Source organism: Limanda limanda, chromosome 14 (genome assembly GCF_963576545.1).
Source record: "Limanda limanda chromosome 14, fLimLim1.1, whole genome shotgun sequence".
NCBI lineage: Eukaryota > Metazoa > Chordata > Actinopteri > Pleuronectiformes > Pleuronectidae > Limanda > Limanda limanda.
In genome coordinates this window covers 13,610,085-13,625,801 of record NC_083649.1, presented here as the reverse complement: position 1 = coordinate 13,625,801, position 15,717 = coordinate 13,610,085, and the positions used below count along the sequence as shown (strand labels likewise).

General features: G+C 39.7%; 2 protein-coding genes across 3 annotated transcripts; one reads left to right on the top strand and one right to left on the bottom strand.

The window, feature by feature from the left end:
* Nucleotides 1-1,003: 1,003 nt before the first annotated feature.
* On the bottom strand, nucleotides 1,004-6,985 carry mks1 (MKS transition zone complex subunit 1). Of its 2 annotated transcripts, none has more exons than XM_061085545.1 (18): nucleotides 6,662-6,985; nucleotides 6,441-6,562; nucleotides 6,221-6,273; nucleotides 5,928-6,095; nucleotides 5,398-5,498; nucleotides 5,104-5,232; nucleotides 4,885-4,989; nucleotides 4,500-4,608; nucleotides 4,336-4,392; nucleotides 4,079-4,121; nucleotides 3,933-3,995; nucleotides 3,742-3,812; nucleotides 3,591-3,660; nucleotides 3,356-3,463; nucleotides 2,720-2,853; nucleotides 2,391-2,473; nucleotides 1,558-1,655; nucleotides 1,004-1,411 (listed from the first exon to the last, which is right to left on the bottom strand). In XM_061085545.1, exons 1-18 carry the CDS (start codon nucleotides 6,736-6,738, stop codon nucleotides 1,308-1,310), a joined length of 1,695 nt encoding a protein of 564 aa, XP_060941528.1. In that variant the 5' UTR covers nucleotides 6,739-6,985; the 3' UTR covers nucleotides 1,004-1,307. The 2 variants fall into 2 exon arrangements, with proteins under 2 accessions (XP_060941528.1, XP_060941529.1); XM_061085546.1 differs by having other exon boundaries at nucleotides 5,398-5,495.
* Nucleotides 6,986-7,859: 874 nt separating this feature from the next.
* zw10 (zw10 kinetochore protein) lies at nucleotides 7,860-15,262 on the top strand. Its single transcript, XM_061085607.1, has 16 exons — nucleotides 7,860-8,040; nucleotides 8,827-8,961; nucleotides 9,067-9,168; nucleotides 9,333-9,410; nucleotides 10,017-10,176; nucleotides 10,375-10,527; nucleotides 10,622-10,819; nucleotides 11,001-11,137; nucleotides 11,318-11,500; nucleotides 11,923-12,146; nucleotides 12,354-12,425; nucleotides 12,526-12,695; nucleotides 12,819-12,949; nucleotides 13,146-13,277; nucleotides 13,810-14,012; nucleotides 14,308-15,262. The coding sequence occupies exons 1-16, from the start codon at nucleotides 7,936-7,938 to the stop codon at nucleotides 14,426-14,428; spliced, it is 2,304 nt and encodes a 767-aa protein (XP_060941590.1). The 5' UTR covers nucleotides 7,860-7,935; the 3' UTR covers nucleotides 14,429-15,262.
* The last annotated feature ends 455 nt before the right edge of the window (nucleotides 15,263-15,717 follow it).

The following is a 15,717-nucleotide window of genomic DNA, read 5'->3' as shown; positions in this document are numbered from 1 at the left end:
ATGTGCGCAGTGGGCTTCTGCGCATGATCTGCGCGCGCAGTTTTTTATTTTTTAAAATTATATTTAATTTAATTTTTATATTTAATTTAATTTTTTTGTTTAATTAATTTTTTTTTTATATATTTAATTTTTTTTTATATATTTAATTTGAAATGGTTATGGTTCATTTTAGTTTTTAAATATACATATTATAAGATATTGTGCAATGAATAGGTGGTTGAAGTTCTGCCAACACGACAGCCTGCCAAACTCAGCTCCTGAGTCCACTGGTGTCCTGGTTCCACCCATGACAGCGTAGTGGCGTGGGGCTGCCTCATCCCTGTGGTCCAGGGAGCGCATTTCTCCGCGCTGGTTCAGGGGTAAATGATGCTGGTCTTCACAGGTGACTGACCTACGGAAGCCTGTAGCAGCCCCCCACCCCCCACAGGAGATTATGTGCTTGTGTGTGTGTGGCCGCGGCGCTTCCCGGGGTTAGAGGATGATGGTGTGACGTTAATATATTGTTTTACATTGCATATGTCACGTCATGATAATTCAGTCTCTTGTGCCGCCCTTTCGGCAGTTTTCACCTTAGGCAACCGCCAATGTCCCCTGTACCAGGAGCCGCCCCTGATAACTGATGTTATAATATCCTGTAGCTACTGTATTATATTATTACTTGTGCATTAACGAGTAAGAAACACCTTCTTGTTAAAGGTCAAGGAGAAGCTAATATTGAATGTATGTATTGTCAGGCAGTTTAATGCATTATATTACATCAGTTGATTGCTATAATCAGCAAGTTCTATAACCCCCAATAGGCCTTACTCAATTAAAATGTCATTCACACCACTTTTTCAAGTATACAAAACATATGTGTCACTTAACTACATTATACAAAATATATAATCCCAGAGTAAATTTGTATGAAATATGAATGACAGTGGAAAAGTATAAACAGGTTGGATTAAAGCAAAGGTGATGCTTGTTCCATGATTGAAATAAACTACGGAAAAACCACAGGTCAAATCTAAAAAAAACATTTATTGTCCGTTACATCAGTTTTCACAGTGTCTGTACAAAGAATAGCATGTGTGATGAATTAATGGCTTTTCTCCTTTACTACAAAATCACCATGTAAATCCATATTATACAACAATTATTGCCCCCTCCCTCTATGTAATCTCTCTTTACAGATAATAAATAACTATTAGACACAATTTTCCTTTCTCTGACTCACAAAAGAGCTTTGAGTGGTCATCAAGACTAGAAAAGCACTATATAAATACAAACCATATACCATTTACAGTGCTACAGCATTTTCACACCTATGTAGAAGATTCAATTTGGAGCTGGGAGGTTGTGTTGATAAGGTCTCTGGGAAGGCTTTCTCTGGCGTCTTGCATCTTTCTTCTGGCTCTGTGGAAGGCCTCTGACAGAGGAAAATATATACTTAAGTAACAATATATATTTACTACAAGTTGAACTCACAATCCAAACTGATATTCGAAATGTAAAATCTCTGGAACTTGAGCCATATGAAGTATTGAGTAACTAATCATGAGTGAATGTCTTTACCCAGGATGGTGCAGACAGCTCCTTGCTGACTGAAACCTCCCAACTGGTCAAACACTTTCTGCCTCCTCTTCTTCAACTTGGCTGCATCAACAAATGACCTGAAAATACACAACATGGATACAACAAACCACACATTCAGCTACAGAACAGGAAATTGAATTAATTGTATGATCAGTGGTAACAATGAGTATTTAACTGAAATGCTGCTAACAAACACTGAGGTTTGTATGATTGTGACACCCATAGTGACATATTCAAGGAGCAAAGATCCACTTTGTATTTCTACATTTACAGGACTGGTGTATGATTTCAATTTGACTTTTTAATTTTTAATATCGTTATCTTCTACATTAATGGATGCCATGAGCCAGATTGCAGAATAAACTTGAAGAAAAGAAACTGAAGTTTTTGATAGAGCCATAAGATATCTCCCCACTAAATACAACAAGACAGTAAATAAGCCTAGATTTGAATTGCAGCCACTTATAAAACAGAAAACATAAGATATTTGATTAATGGGTTCAAATCTGAAATGTAATTTTACTCAAAAGCTGAATAAGTCAAGTTTCTATTCAAGAGAAGAGTTTCACCTGATCGAAGGGTTTCTGATAAACTGAATGACCTGAATCTGGCTTCTGAAATTCACATCTTGCACCATTGGAAAAATGATATCAGTGTATATTGTTGTGTTCAGTTAAGTTAACCTTAATAAGAGGAAGCTTCTTCTCTAAAGATTCTGCGTTGCTTGTGATTTTGTAGATTAATTTTTGTGGTGGAATTTATGTGGAATTTATGCATTAGGTTACCGGTCACCATAACCCAGGTTCCTTTACCTGGCTTGCTGGATGCAGTGCAGATTGAAGGTGACACTTCCTGTGGTTTCAGTGGAAAAGCCAATGCGACTCAGCCTCTCCCCCTACAGATACATATAGAAGTATTAAATCAAAAAAACATGAAAAATGGACGGTTTAAGTTCCAAAATATTCACATACAAATGGTACTTGAACTTCATCAGGATGCAAGTGTTGATCAAAAAACTGAATGTAACCAAAGCTGTTTTCATTTACAGGAAATTTCCATGAGGAGTTACCTCAAAAGATAGAAATGAAATTAATTTTTAGTATTTCATATACAAAGAGCGTCCACAGAGATTAGAATTTACCTTGAAAGTCCCTGGTATTCGGACATAGCTGTGGTCTTCAAGCTCTGGAGAACCTCCAATAAAGAAGCGTCTCAGAGCAGAGACTGTCCCCGTCTGAAGGGGTCTCCATGTGTGGCATGTTACTTTGTGATTACCTGGCAAATATGAAATTACACACACGTGTTTGTTTGTTAGAGAGGCGGTGGACTAGTGGCAGAAAGGACTACTGGCAGAGAAGGGGTCTCTGGTTCGATGCTGGTTCGACTCCACGGTTCGTCTCCTCGGAGTTTCGGCGGAAACTTGCCTGGATGGTGTAACGAACCTGGACCTGTCCAAAGTTCAAAAGGACTCTTCTCCCTACCCTGTCTAGTGCCCCTGAGCAAGGCACCTTACTCCCTCAACATCTGTTCCCCGGGCGCCGTACCTGGCAGCCCACTGCTCTGCTCTGCAGTGTGTCCTGCACCAGATGGGTGAAATGCAGAGGACTAATTTCCCCAATGCATGAGTGTGTCTTTGCATGTTTGTGCATGTGTGTGGGATAAATAAAGTGTATCTTCTTCTTGATAGAAGGACATTCTTTTTGTATAACAATTTTAGCCAAAATTATCACAGCAGCCCTAGATTTAAACCCACAGCTTTTCAATGTGCATAACATACCAGGTATGGCAGGAAATAGCACATATCCATAGCCTTCAGTTCGATAGCGCTGCCAGGAGTCCAGAGAAAGAACCTTGAAGTAGAGTACTGGCCACTGTGGAACTGGTTCTAAAAGAAAAGAAAGTACCAGTTTTTCGATTAAGTTGAAATAAAATCCACTCAAATCAATTTAAATAAACAAAATTACCAGAAAAAAAAAATTATTTAAACATAATATTCCATAGCTGATACTAACCTTCACTCTCTTTTTCACTCATGTAGAAAGCCTCAAAGCTGAAGGGGTGACTGAAGAAAGCTACATTTTCCTGTGGGCAGACAGAATGTGTCACAAATCTCAGTAGAAACATTCTGAGGTTGTTCACCAGTTTATTTTACAGTATCCACACCTTCCCTTGGGTTTTAGTTCGGCAGGTCTGGGTAACACCGGAGAAGGACTGGAACGGCAAGCTGGACCAATCTTAAACAAACAAGAATGGTACAATTTGAATTTGAATTTAATTAAACTAATAAATAGGTGTCAACACACCTACAGTAAGTACCACAATGTAAACAGTGCCATATACTGTATGTGACTTACTGTTGGGAAGCTCCATGAAGAAGTGGATGTATAGGTTATCATATTCAAATCCTTGAGCTGAGACTGGGTAGAAATAAGAAGGAGACTTGATTGACAGAGACAATTCATTTTTAAATGTGAGCAATGACCACAGTCTTGCTACTCACCTATTTCTCCATTCATAAAGTAACGCAGAATACCTACAGGAGGCTAGAGGAGAAACATCTGGTTAGTGCAAAAGACCAAATATGGACAAACAATTTAAGTGTTGAATAGCAAATGCAATATTTTGATTTGTGTTAATACTTGATCAATATTTCAATCAACTTTAAAAAAGAAATAAGAAGCACAGCTTCACAAAAGGGAGAATTTGTGCTCTTTGTTGAAAAAATATAAAGGGCATTTTCAGTATGATATGACTAACCATTTCAAAGTCCTGTCCAACAAGGCTATTGAGGTAATCCTTGTGCCTTGCATACAGCTAGAGACAGAGAAGAGGGGAAGAATCCATGTCATTATAATGTTGTTGACCCCACAATCAATAATTCTACCCTGGTCCTGAAGAAAGGTAGATTTATATTAACTCACATCTTTGTACATGTTCTGCTCCCGGTCCGTTTCCTCTGGTTTCATGGCTGTGGATACATTCTCCACAGTGAGTCGCCAAACTTCTCTCCTCTCCGCCTCTGTTACAATCCTGTTCAACAGCACAGACACCATATAGTTTCTATTTTGATTAATCGATTAACCATATATTCCTTTATCTTAGTGAAAAAGAGTTTTGTTTTCTTTGTGTTCCACGCAACCATCATCCAGTATTTGTCAATATACATCGGTCTTAACCAAAGCAGTGAACTGTAAAACCACCTGTGCTGTGTACAGAATTGCATGTGGGTCATGCACTTTTTTTGCAACATTTTACTATGACGGTATATCAGTAAATGCTGGAGCTACTGTGACATTTTGAACTTGCCTGTAGGGTTCTCTGCCTTTGTTGAAGTCTGGTTTTAAGACGACTGTTCCACTGCCGTCTGTTTTTATTGTACAGAGCAAATATTCATTCTCTTTGCGACCCAGTCTGAAAAACCAAACACATAGAGATAAAAATCACAACGGAACCACATGACAAACGCAGCAAACTTCCCATGTGGAAAACTAAAGACTGAGCTGAACACTGCAGTTATGATCTTACCTTCCGGGGGGGCCCAGGTCTCCCATGATGTGCATGGTCTGCATAGCATTATTCACCACATGACTGTTTTTCACAAACTCCTCTGTGGGCTCCCAGTTGACGATTTTTGTTTTTGGGATACTAGAGTCCCTGCAAAATACACCAGTTCCACCAGAAGCAATAACAAAAATATTAAAAAGCATAAGAATGAGAGTTTCGTAATGAATTTTGATCCTATTGTCTTTGCATTTACACAATGTAAGGCACTATAGTGTTATCAGTCCATTTAAATAAGTCTGCTGGCGGTTCACCTACATGGTACGTCTGTCCTGCCATCTGTGTCTTATACTGGCCATCCTTTCTGCCAGGAAAGTGGGGCTGGATTTGGTTGTGGTCAATACGTCACTGGATTGCTGCTTTTAGGATTAAAACGAAAGAGCTATTCAAAAACACAGTTGCTGACAACAATTGTAGAATGTGTGCTTTTCATATTCATTTCGAAATGCAATACAACAGGAAAAAGGCTGTTACCTCTTACAGTTACAACACGTATGATGGAAGTGTGGAAGTGTTGTTAACATGTAACACCAAAGTCTCAAAGAATCCATAAACATATAGCGATCACAAATGACAGGACACCCAACAGAATAAAACTGATTCACTCTGTTTGGCAGTGCTTTTAGGGAATGTCTCAATCATGGAGGTAAGAAGTAGGTGTAAAAAGTGGTTTTGGATTTAAATACCACTCAAAGATATAGTTGACTCTCCAAGAAATGCATCAATATGTTATATATCTAATGCATCGTACTTGGGCTTTATTCATTAGAAAATAGGATGCAGCTTACCATCTGGTGGAATGGAAGGCAGTTGGTGTAGCGGTCATGATCCGTGTATGTGAAGACCCTGTGATTTCGTCGGCCCCTGGCTCTCTTCAGGGCCTTGACTTCTGTGTGGTACTGCCGGTCCAGAGGAGTCTGACACGCTGCCTCGTTCTGGAACAGCTCCATCTCATACTGGAGCCACAGAGAAACATAATGGTGGTGGTAAATGTTGTTTTTAATTAAAAAATAACTATAAGATATCTTATCTTAAGTCTATATTATATTATGCTGTGGGGTGAAGATATTAAGTGTTCTACCTCACTGAAGAGTTTCTCCTGCCAGCCCACCTCCAGTTCCTCCTCATTATCACCTGATGACACAGGAAAGGGGTCAATTCAAATCTTTATTGAAGTTCAATGGATGGAGGTAAGATGGTGTAAGTGGTGCAACACATGAGAACAGTACATTATACAATAATCTGTGGATTATGTTCAGACAAAACTAAAGTGTAAGATTGCCCAGCAGTATTAATAATACCTGTCTGGCCTTGTGAGCCGAGGGTTTCCAGTTCAATGGCTCCTCTGTCTTGCTGGGACAGCACTTCCTGCTGGAGGTGCTGGGAGAGAGCTGCTGTGGAGGTCACCCTCTCAAGACGCACCCTGAGTTTGGGAATAAGACAAACAACGTGTTGATATAACGTTACCTGAGCCAGGAGTTTTATGACTATGCTAATGCTAACGTTACCTTGTGCTACTTACTTTACTCGCAGGTTTTTCACGGCATCCCGGGAGCGATACACAGCTTCTCCGGTATCAGTGTTCCAGAAGTCTGCCATTTACATTTACCACGTAAACACACACACGCTATTTGCTGGAGGTTAGCTAGCGTTAGCTCACGGACAGTTTCATTAGTTTGGTCTTTTGCGCATTCACAACTACTTGAACTTTGTTAGCTAACCGCTCACTGCGTTTGGAAACGTGACCGGCAAGAATGTCAGAGAAAAGTTAATATTAGTGTTGTAGGTTACAGATACAATGAGAAGCTAACAAGCTAACAGCAAAGCTAAAAGGACAGCAAGCGAATAGTTGTTGTTGCCATAGAGATCGATGGTAGTTCTTCTTTTGTTTTTGTCTATATAGCAGCATTACTGCCTCCTATCGGGCTGGAGTTTGCAGCAGTAGCTTGAGTTAAATACCACAACACTTAATTCTCTCTAAATTAATTCGGTTTGTATGAAGGTAACTAACCAAATAATCCAGCCACAGTATTATTACTAATGAAATTTTATTGTTTACGCAGACAAATCCTGTAATTATGTCTGATAACATGTAATGTACGCATGTCAATTGAGGAAATTATTTGCAGATTATACGATAATGAAAATGATCATTAGATGCAGGCCTGATCACACTAACACATCTCAAATCATGACACGGTCCTATCATTCAGACGATACACACATGTACACAAAACAGGACAATGTAAAATAATCATAAAGGAAAAGAAAGGGGTTAAAACACAAAAGGGATCAATCTGGAATCAAAGTGCATGAACACTGCTATTTTAAATTTGCAGCATTTTTTATATGTTTATGTGGTGATATCTTGTTAAAATATGGAAATATCCTTAGGAAATTACATTTGTATACAAAATATTGCTGAGATAATACAATAATTAATACCCTTCCCCTTTTGCCATGCACCTTCCTGTTTCCTTGTCCCTCTTTTCATGACTTGCTATTTATTTATTCATTGCGGATTCTCTTTTTGATCACGACAGACCTCAGCCCTATGCCTAAAGTCCTTTGTTATACACTCTGCCAACGTCAGAGGGAAGTAATGATGGGATATGGTGACAACCTATCCTCTATTTAAATCAAACGAAGAAGAAGAAGCTGGGAGGCGGGTCCAGTGGATGTCTCTGGACCAATCCGAGCAGCTGGCGGGTTGTCGGGTTGTTGTCGCACGGAGGAGCCGAGGCTCGTCTGTCCCACTTGGTTTAAACCTGTAAAACATTCTAACGTCGCCTCGCCATGGCGTCGTTTGTGACCGAAGTCCTCGCCAGCTCCGGCAAACTGGAGAAAGAAGACCTGTCCGGCAAAATTAGCAAAATGTCGCGCAAGGTGGAGGATACCAAGGTAACCTGCTAGCTGACGTAGCATTAGCTTTGCTGGATAAAGTTTGAATTAGCTTTAGCTGATGGCGCTAACACTGACAGATGTGGAACTTCACTCATCCTCAGACTAACTTGTCACTAGCTGTTCACTGGAATAACACTTAGCCGCGAATAAACCCTTAACTTGTAGACGTGGGCCATCGAGCCAACTTAATACAAGTTTAGTGTATTTTCGTTTGCAGTACTGTTAGCTAGCCACACTGTATGTGGTGCCAGCCAAAGAGCTACGTGGCTCAATAACAAACTAGGCACATTGGAAACCTGAAGATTATCACTCGGATGTGCATTCTATAGTCCTTCTAATGATATATATGATCTTCAAGGGCAGCTTGAAAACTAAACTTGTTCAAACATTCAGTCATTAGACAGAAGAGACTGGCTTCACTCCAAAAAACACCTATAATGAACCTAATTTGGAATCTAGCAAAACGAACAAGTAAGGAAGCTGAAGATCAGTGACTTAAATACGAGTATTTTTCTGATTTTAATCAATTGTATTTACTAAAAGACTGATCCACACAATAAATACATTTTTATAATTGATCGAGAAAAAAGGCAACTTTTCTCAAATCCCTTTAAATGTGAAGAGTTTTTGGATTGAATGCACTTTGTCAGAATGATGCCGTAGGTGTGTTCCCTGTGTAAGCCTGGTTGATTACTAAAATCAAACAGAATTTTCTTCTATTTACGAACCAAGCTCAAAGGGAAAACTTTCATTAACTCCTTTTGTGTTCATGTTTTTTTTCAGGATGAAGTATGTGACATGATAAATAAGCGATATCGTGACTTCATACCTAATCTCCACGGATCCGAGGAGCTAATGGAGCAGGTGGATGAGGTCTCCAATGAACTGGATGTCCTTAAAAATTGCGTTGAGAATGAGGTATGTGTGAAACTGTTTATAAATGGTATGAAAGGGCAGAACAGACTGGGATACATTTGTTAACACTGCCATTAAACTGTGTGTGTGTGTGTGTGTGTTACACAGATACAGCAGAATATCCATGTGGCTGTGGCTGAGTATGCAAAGCTGAAGCAGCAGCTGGAGAAAAATACCATCATCATAACAATGCTAGGATACATAAAAGAGGTATATCACACATGCACTTTATTAAGTTAAATGTTTGTAAACATGTAAATAACAACAAATATATCCAATTTATGCATTTCAGTTTAAAAAAAATATGGATTAAAATGTCACTAATAAGTACAAAATATATTAACATTTTATCTTATTTCTTCTGTGTGACTCAGTTTCACGATGCAATGGAGGAATTCAGCAAATCTTTACAAGCGAAGAAGTATGTTGATGCAGCAAACCAGCTGGAAAGGGTAAGAGCTGTTAACATCATGTCCACACAACCTCACCTTTAATCTGAAGAAGACCTGAGCAATTATTTGAAAACTTCAGTGAAGAGAAAAAACTGTTTTATGGGTTCAGCGTGTAAAATTTAGGTGAAAAGGATCTATTGGCCGAAATTGAACATAAAATAATCCTAATGATGTTTTCACTAGTTTGTAATTATCTAAATTGGATGAGTGGTTTTTTACTTCCTTACCCTAGAATTGGCCCTTAATCTTTAAATACTTTATATTTTCATTGGGAGCGGGTCCTCTCTATGGAAGGCCGCCATGTTTTAACAGTAGCCCAGACTGGACAAACCAAACACCTTTTGAGTTTATATGACCACTGAAGGTGACCACAGGAAAGGTTATTTTTCATATTTGGGAGTGGAGGGTGAGGTGGATTCAGCTGCCGCTTCACAACTAGATGTCACTCAATTCTACACACTGAACCTTTAATGTAAATACTGTCAGTTAATGGAAAAGTCCTGACGGCGATTTCTGCAACATGTATGCATTTTAGAATTTCCAATAAACCATTTTCTTAAGTTTGCCTCAACATATTGATTGATGGGTGATATCTTTATTTTCTAGGCAAGAGCCAGTGTGGATTCATTGAAGGATTTGAAGACGTCCCAGCTGCCGCTGCTCAGTACTCTCAGCATGGAGCTGACGGTGCAGAGAGAAGACCTAATTTACCACATGGGAGATGAATGGAAACGCCTCGTCATCTGGACATTACCATCCTCAAAGGGTAAGAATTCCTCTTGTTGAGAATTTTAACTATGTTAGTCAGACCTGATACATATATAAGTATATTAAGACCAAATAGATGCATTTATAAGCTGTTCTTAGATTCTTATCGTTTCATGTTCTTTATATTTCAAAAACACAACATGAAATCTACCTGAGTGTGTTGCATTAACATTGGCTGTTGGATTCGTACCATTAGAGCCTGCAGGTCTGAAATCCTTCCTGAAGGTTGAGCTGAAGCTGAGCCACCCCGGCAGTAAAGAGGGGGAACCTAAACCACCTGCTTTGTTGTGCTGTGTCCTGCAAGCTCTGGCCATCCAGGGAGACCTTCAGCACAAGATCAAACTCTTCAGTAAGAACAACAAAAAAACATCTCGCTGTTGAATATGCAGTCCTTTATATGGACATCATGGGTAAAGCACATTTCTGTTCTTTCTGTTGTTCAGGTCAAGTACTGTTGAAGAACGTGGTGAAGCCGTTGGTGGTGTACCCGTCACTGTCTGTGAAGGTAACAGAGCAGCAGGGTGAGGGAACTTTCCTCACTTTAGAGTGTTTGAAGGAGAGCCAAGAGGAGCGATCCACACCTTCACAGGTCTACAGGAAACTGCTCCTGGTGCTCCAGACACTACACTCGCACATGCTAGGTAAAGTATGGCGGGGCCCATATATAAATATTACATCATGCTTTAAGGTTGCTCAGTGTCGCTGTGCTTTACATCTTTATCACAACTGCATAAGTCACAAGGTGTATGTTTAACGAAAAAGTTGGCAGATGGACAATATTGAATTACAAAATAGTGACAAAGTAAACGTGTTGTTTTTCAGACGTGTCCATTGTTGATAAAAAGCTCTCAACTATCTTGGGGGAGCTGATTTGGGAGGAAATTTCCCAGTGCATCATCCACGAGTGTCTGGTCTACTCCATCCCCACCAACAGCAGCCAGCTAGAGAAATATAAAAGTGTAAGGACCTAACAGCAGTTTCAATAATATAACTATATTGTTACACCTGCAGAAAATATACAAATTATATGGTAAAGTACAGATATTGAAAAGAAACAGGTCTTTGTCTTGCTGTTGTAATAGGTTATTCTTGTCTGTCGAATTACATATTAAATGTTTTTTCTCCTGTACATATTCTAGGTGATCATGGAAACAGAGGAGTTTGAGAAGTCTCTGAAGGAGATAGAGTTTCTGCAGGGCGACTCAACAGAACTGCTCAAATATGCCCGAGACGTCAACAGTCACTTTGCTAGCAAGAAGTGCAAGGATGTTATCGTGGCGGCCCGCAAACTCATGACCTCCAAGATGCACAACACTGTCAAGGCATGTGTGCATATGAACTTTTGATTGAATATGAACTTTTCCCCCACATGTTTGAGGGAATGTTTAGATTAACAGTCACAGCCCTAGCATACATAAGTCAAGCTGGTTTTCAGAAGGTGTGTTTTACTAACAGTTGAGATGACAGTCTTTAACTTTAGGTCTACTTCTGTTTAAGCAGAATGTAAATCCGACATTTGTGCAGCTAATAGAAGTGAATTGAAGATACTTGCAGCATTAAACCATAAACGACAGTAATGTAGTTTAAAGAAAAAAGTATGGTTATGAATAGGTGAATGTCCTGAAGTATTATACATCCTCTCTTTTTCAAACATTCTCGATTGGAAAAATATCTCATGTTGGTCTCTTACAGTAAATATTTTATATATAACCTTAATGCCTTTTGTAAAATCGCCCTCCATCAGATCACACCAGACTCCAAGCTGCGTCTCCCCAAGCTCCCTGCTCCAAGTTCAGAGCTGAAGGTGAAGCAGGAGGCCACAAAGGAGGACATCACGATGGAGAACACGAAGCAGCTCTCTGCGTGGAGTCTGTGTCTACCGGCCTGTCGCATCAGTGAGTCAGTGCAGCAGCTGATGGAGCTGACACTCAACACCCTATTTGAGGCTGTCGGAAGCTCCACACAATGGTATGTTACAGTGCTCAAAGACCCTACTGTGTATTGTACTGATGTACATATGAGGTTGTTGTGCCTGGCACCACAATGTCATTGTTCAATAGAAAAACCAGCACAGTTGTCATTTCGGATTCTGCAATCATAATGTTTGTTCTCAGACCTTCAGGCTTCATCAGTAAATATGTGTTGTCAAAATGAATCTATCTCTGTTCTTTTCAGTGCACTACAACTCTTCTTCACTGTGAGAAACATTTTCCAGCTGTTCTATGATGTTGTGCCAACATATCACAAGTAAGAATGTTTTCATCTCATAACTCGCAGCAGACCAAACCAACCCATTTTTACTGAAGGTGTTAAAAGCAGGTCATGATTTCTCTGCTCCTCCATCCAGGGAGAACCTGCTCAAGTTCCCTCACCTTGCTGCCATTCAGCACAACAACTGCATGTACCTGGCCCACCACCTGCTCACTCTGGGACACCATTTCAGAGGTCATCTGCCACAGCCCCTCAGCGAGGGGGTTGCAACGTTTGTGGACATGGTGCCCGGATTCAGGAAACTGGGTAAACAAACAGTTCTATGACCTAATATGGTTCAGAAAGCACAAAAATAAGGCATCACTAGAACTACTGGCTTGGTGTCATTAAGATTTCATGAGGACATGTATGGTCTGCATTTTCCTGTAGGTGCTCAGTGCTTCTTAGCTCAGCTGAATGTGCAGAGAGCTGAACTGTTGGAGAGACTTTCCACTGCTCACAACTTCTGCAATCTGGATGACGAAGATAATTACATTGCAGCGAGCAAAGCAGTCAGACAGGTGAGAGGAAAGGCTTTAAATATACTAATGTCAATAAGTTGTAACAACGATTGTGTTCAGAGAAAATATGTTTGAACTGTAGATTTTTTGTCGTAATGAAATAAAACCTATTGAGGAACTACTGATAATATGACTAACATTATCTGTGCCAAGGTTTAACTATTCAAACTTTCACTTTCCATGCGTTTGTTTGCAGGTGATTCATCAGTTGAAACAGTTGGGTACAGTGTGGCAGGACGTCCTGCCGGTCAGCACCTATTGTAAAGCCATGGGCAACCTCCTCAACACTGCCATCACTGAAGTCATTGCCAAAATCATGATGCTTGAGGTTTGTCTGCTTTTCCATCACATAGGACCATATTACCAATTTTACCAATACAAAGGTATTAATGCCACAAAATGAAAATAACAAAAAGAAATCCATGAATCAAATGGTTTCTGGGTGTGTAATCAGGTCTGAAACCAAACTAGGAGCCGAATTGTGGGGTCTGGTGAAAATAATCATGATGTAAAGTCTACAATAAAAGCTGGTTTTCAAATAATGGCAGGGTCAGTGTACAGCACAAAAATGAAATGTTGGTTTCTTAATAAATTCTTGTTGAAAACATTAAGTAGAGTGGAATTATATCTACTATAATGACCCTAAATGATAAATTAATATCATCAATAAGTGCAGGTTCTGACAACTGGTTTCCTTTATGATGCAGTACCAGGTTGATCAAATATGTGTCACTAACACACAGCTCTTAAAAAGACACAAACATAAAAGTGATATCTTGATATCGTATGAAGATGATCTTCTGTAAACTCATGGCTGTTGATCAATAAGGACTTTTTTCTCTGTCTATAACTTTCTACAGGATATTTCCTCTGAGGATGGGGAGCAGCTGCACGCCCTGTGCCAAACCATCATCGAGGAAGGTCCACTCGTCTTCATCCCTCTGGCCGAGGAAAACAAGAACAAGAAGTATCAGGAGGAAGTGCCCCTCTATGTGAAGAAGTGGAGCACCTTCAAGGAGCTGGTCATCGTGCTGCGGGCTAACCTGCAGGAGATTGTTGACAGGTAAGATGGAAACTGGACTAAACACTGGATTCTAAAGGTCAAACTTCATACTGTACCTCTAGTTTGAAGCTTCAACATTAAGAAATATATACTCTCCACACCTAAACTAAGTCATTAGGTTATTTAGCCACAGATAAACTTTAAATGACTGTTGTCAGATATTTTTTAGTACTTCTCATGAAAAGTAAAATTGATTCACTGAACTAAAGGTCTCTGATAACACTCCTACCATTTTTAATTTCCATGGATGAGTTGGACTGGCTGGTATTAATTCTCCCATGATACCTCTCCACAGGTGGGCTGACGGTAAAGGTCCTTTGGCGTTGGAGTTCTCCTGTTCCGAGGTGAAGAATCTGATCCGAGCCTTGTTTCAGAACACAGAGAGGAGAGCTGTGGCTCTGACCAAAATCAAATAAACACTTGGAGCTAATCAACAATGAGACGATACTAGAGCACTTCTTCCTCTGTGGAAAACAGCATTTGTGTCTTAAATCATTTCCATCCTCTGTTATGTACATTAAATATATTACTTCTCTCTTCCTTTAACATAAACCACATGGTGACATTAATAAATACTGAGAGAAAAACCTAAAGATTTGAGGTATGGTATATAATTTTGTATCGCCAAAAAGAGCCCCAGTCATGCTAAATAAGTTTACTTACAGCAGCATAAGACCTTTTATGTGATGCCATTAAACACAACATAAATCTCAAGTACATTTTCTGTTATGTCTGTTAAACATACACGTTCATGTATGCAGTTGGAACTGTTTGGTGGTCTCTGGGATTATGACTGGTTGTAATCAATCTGTGGGATCTGGTTCTTCTCATCAGGCTGTAATCAGTCCCACAGAGATTAAAGGAATTCGTCTTTACATCAGCCTGCAGAGTCAGTCCTATAGCTTCGCTTCGGGGGGGATGTTCCATGACAAAGCCAGCTAAGGTTGTGTAACCATTGGCCTGCCATCTGTTGACATGTGATGTGGCATCCAGGGTTCATTTTGTTGGTCAAACATCTTTGTTGCACTGTGCTTGTGTCAGAGTTCTCAGTTCTGTACTGATGTCATTTCAGGGGAAAGGGTTTGCTGAGTTTGTTCAGATCTCAACGCCTCTAAATGAACATGTGGCTCTAACGGAGAATCACAGAAACTGGCACCTCATAAAAATATCCATGTACAAGCAAGGAGTGAAAAGGAACTCTTCACTAATGTATTTATTATTTCTCAAAATAAACCAAAAGATGCAACTTTTTACAACCTTTTGAGAACTGTTTTATTTTGAATGAATGTGATGTTGGCTTTATTTTACAAAGGAAATGGGGCAGCTGTGATAGCGGGTAGAAAAGCTTCATCCACAAATCCAAAGGTCAGTGATTTGTTAAAATATGTATAATTATGTATATATGTTTGTATGAGAGTGGTTTTCTTATTAAACACTTTGACACAGCAGAATTCATTTAAATAGAACCTGACCTGATGTACAGTAGTGACACTCGAGGTGCTCTCTTCAAACAGCTGTCTCAGCCAAGTTCAGTGTTATGGGATGATCGTTGTCAGGAGCTGCTGTGTGAATGATTGGAGGGGAGGAGACTAACAGCCGGATAGTAACAGTCACACAACAGCTCGTCCGTCACTCATCATCTTTCTTTGTCTGATCAAACCTGATGACTTCAACAAGGAAGTTCAACCCTGGCTGCAGCTGTGTT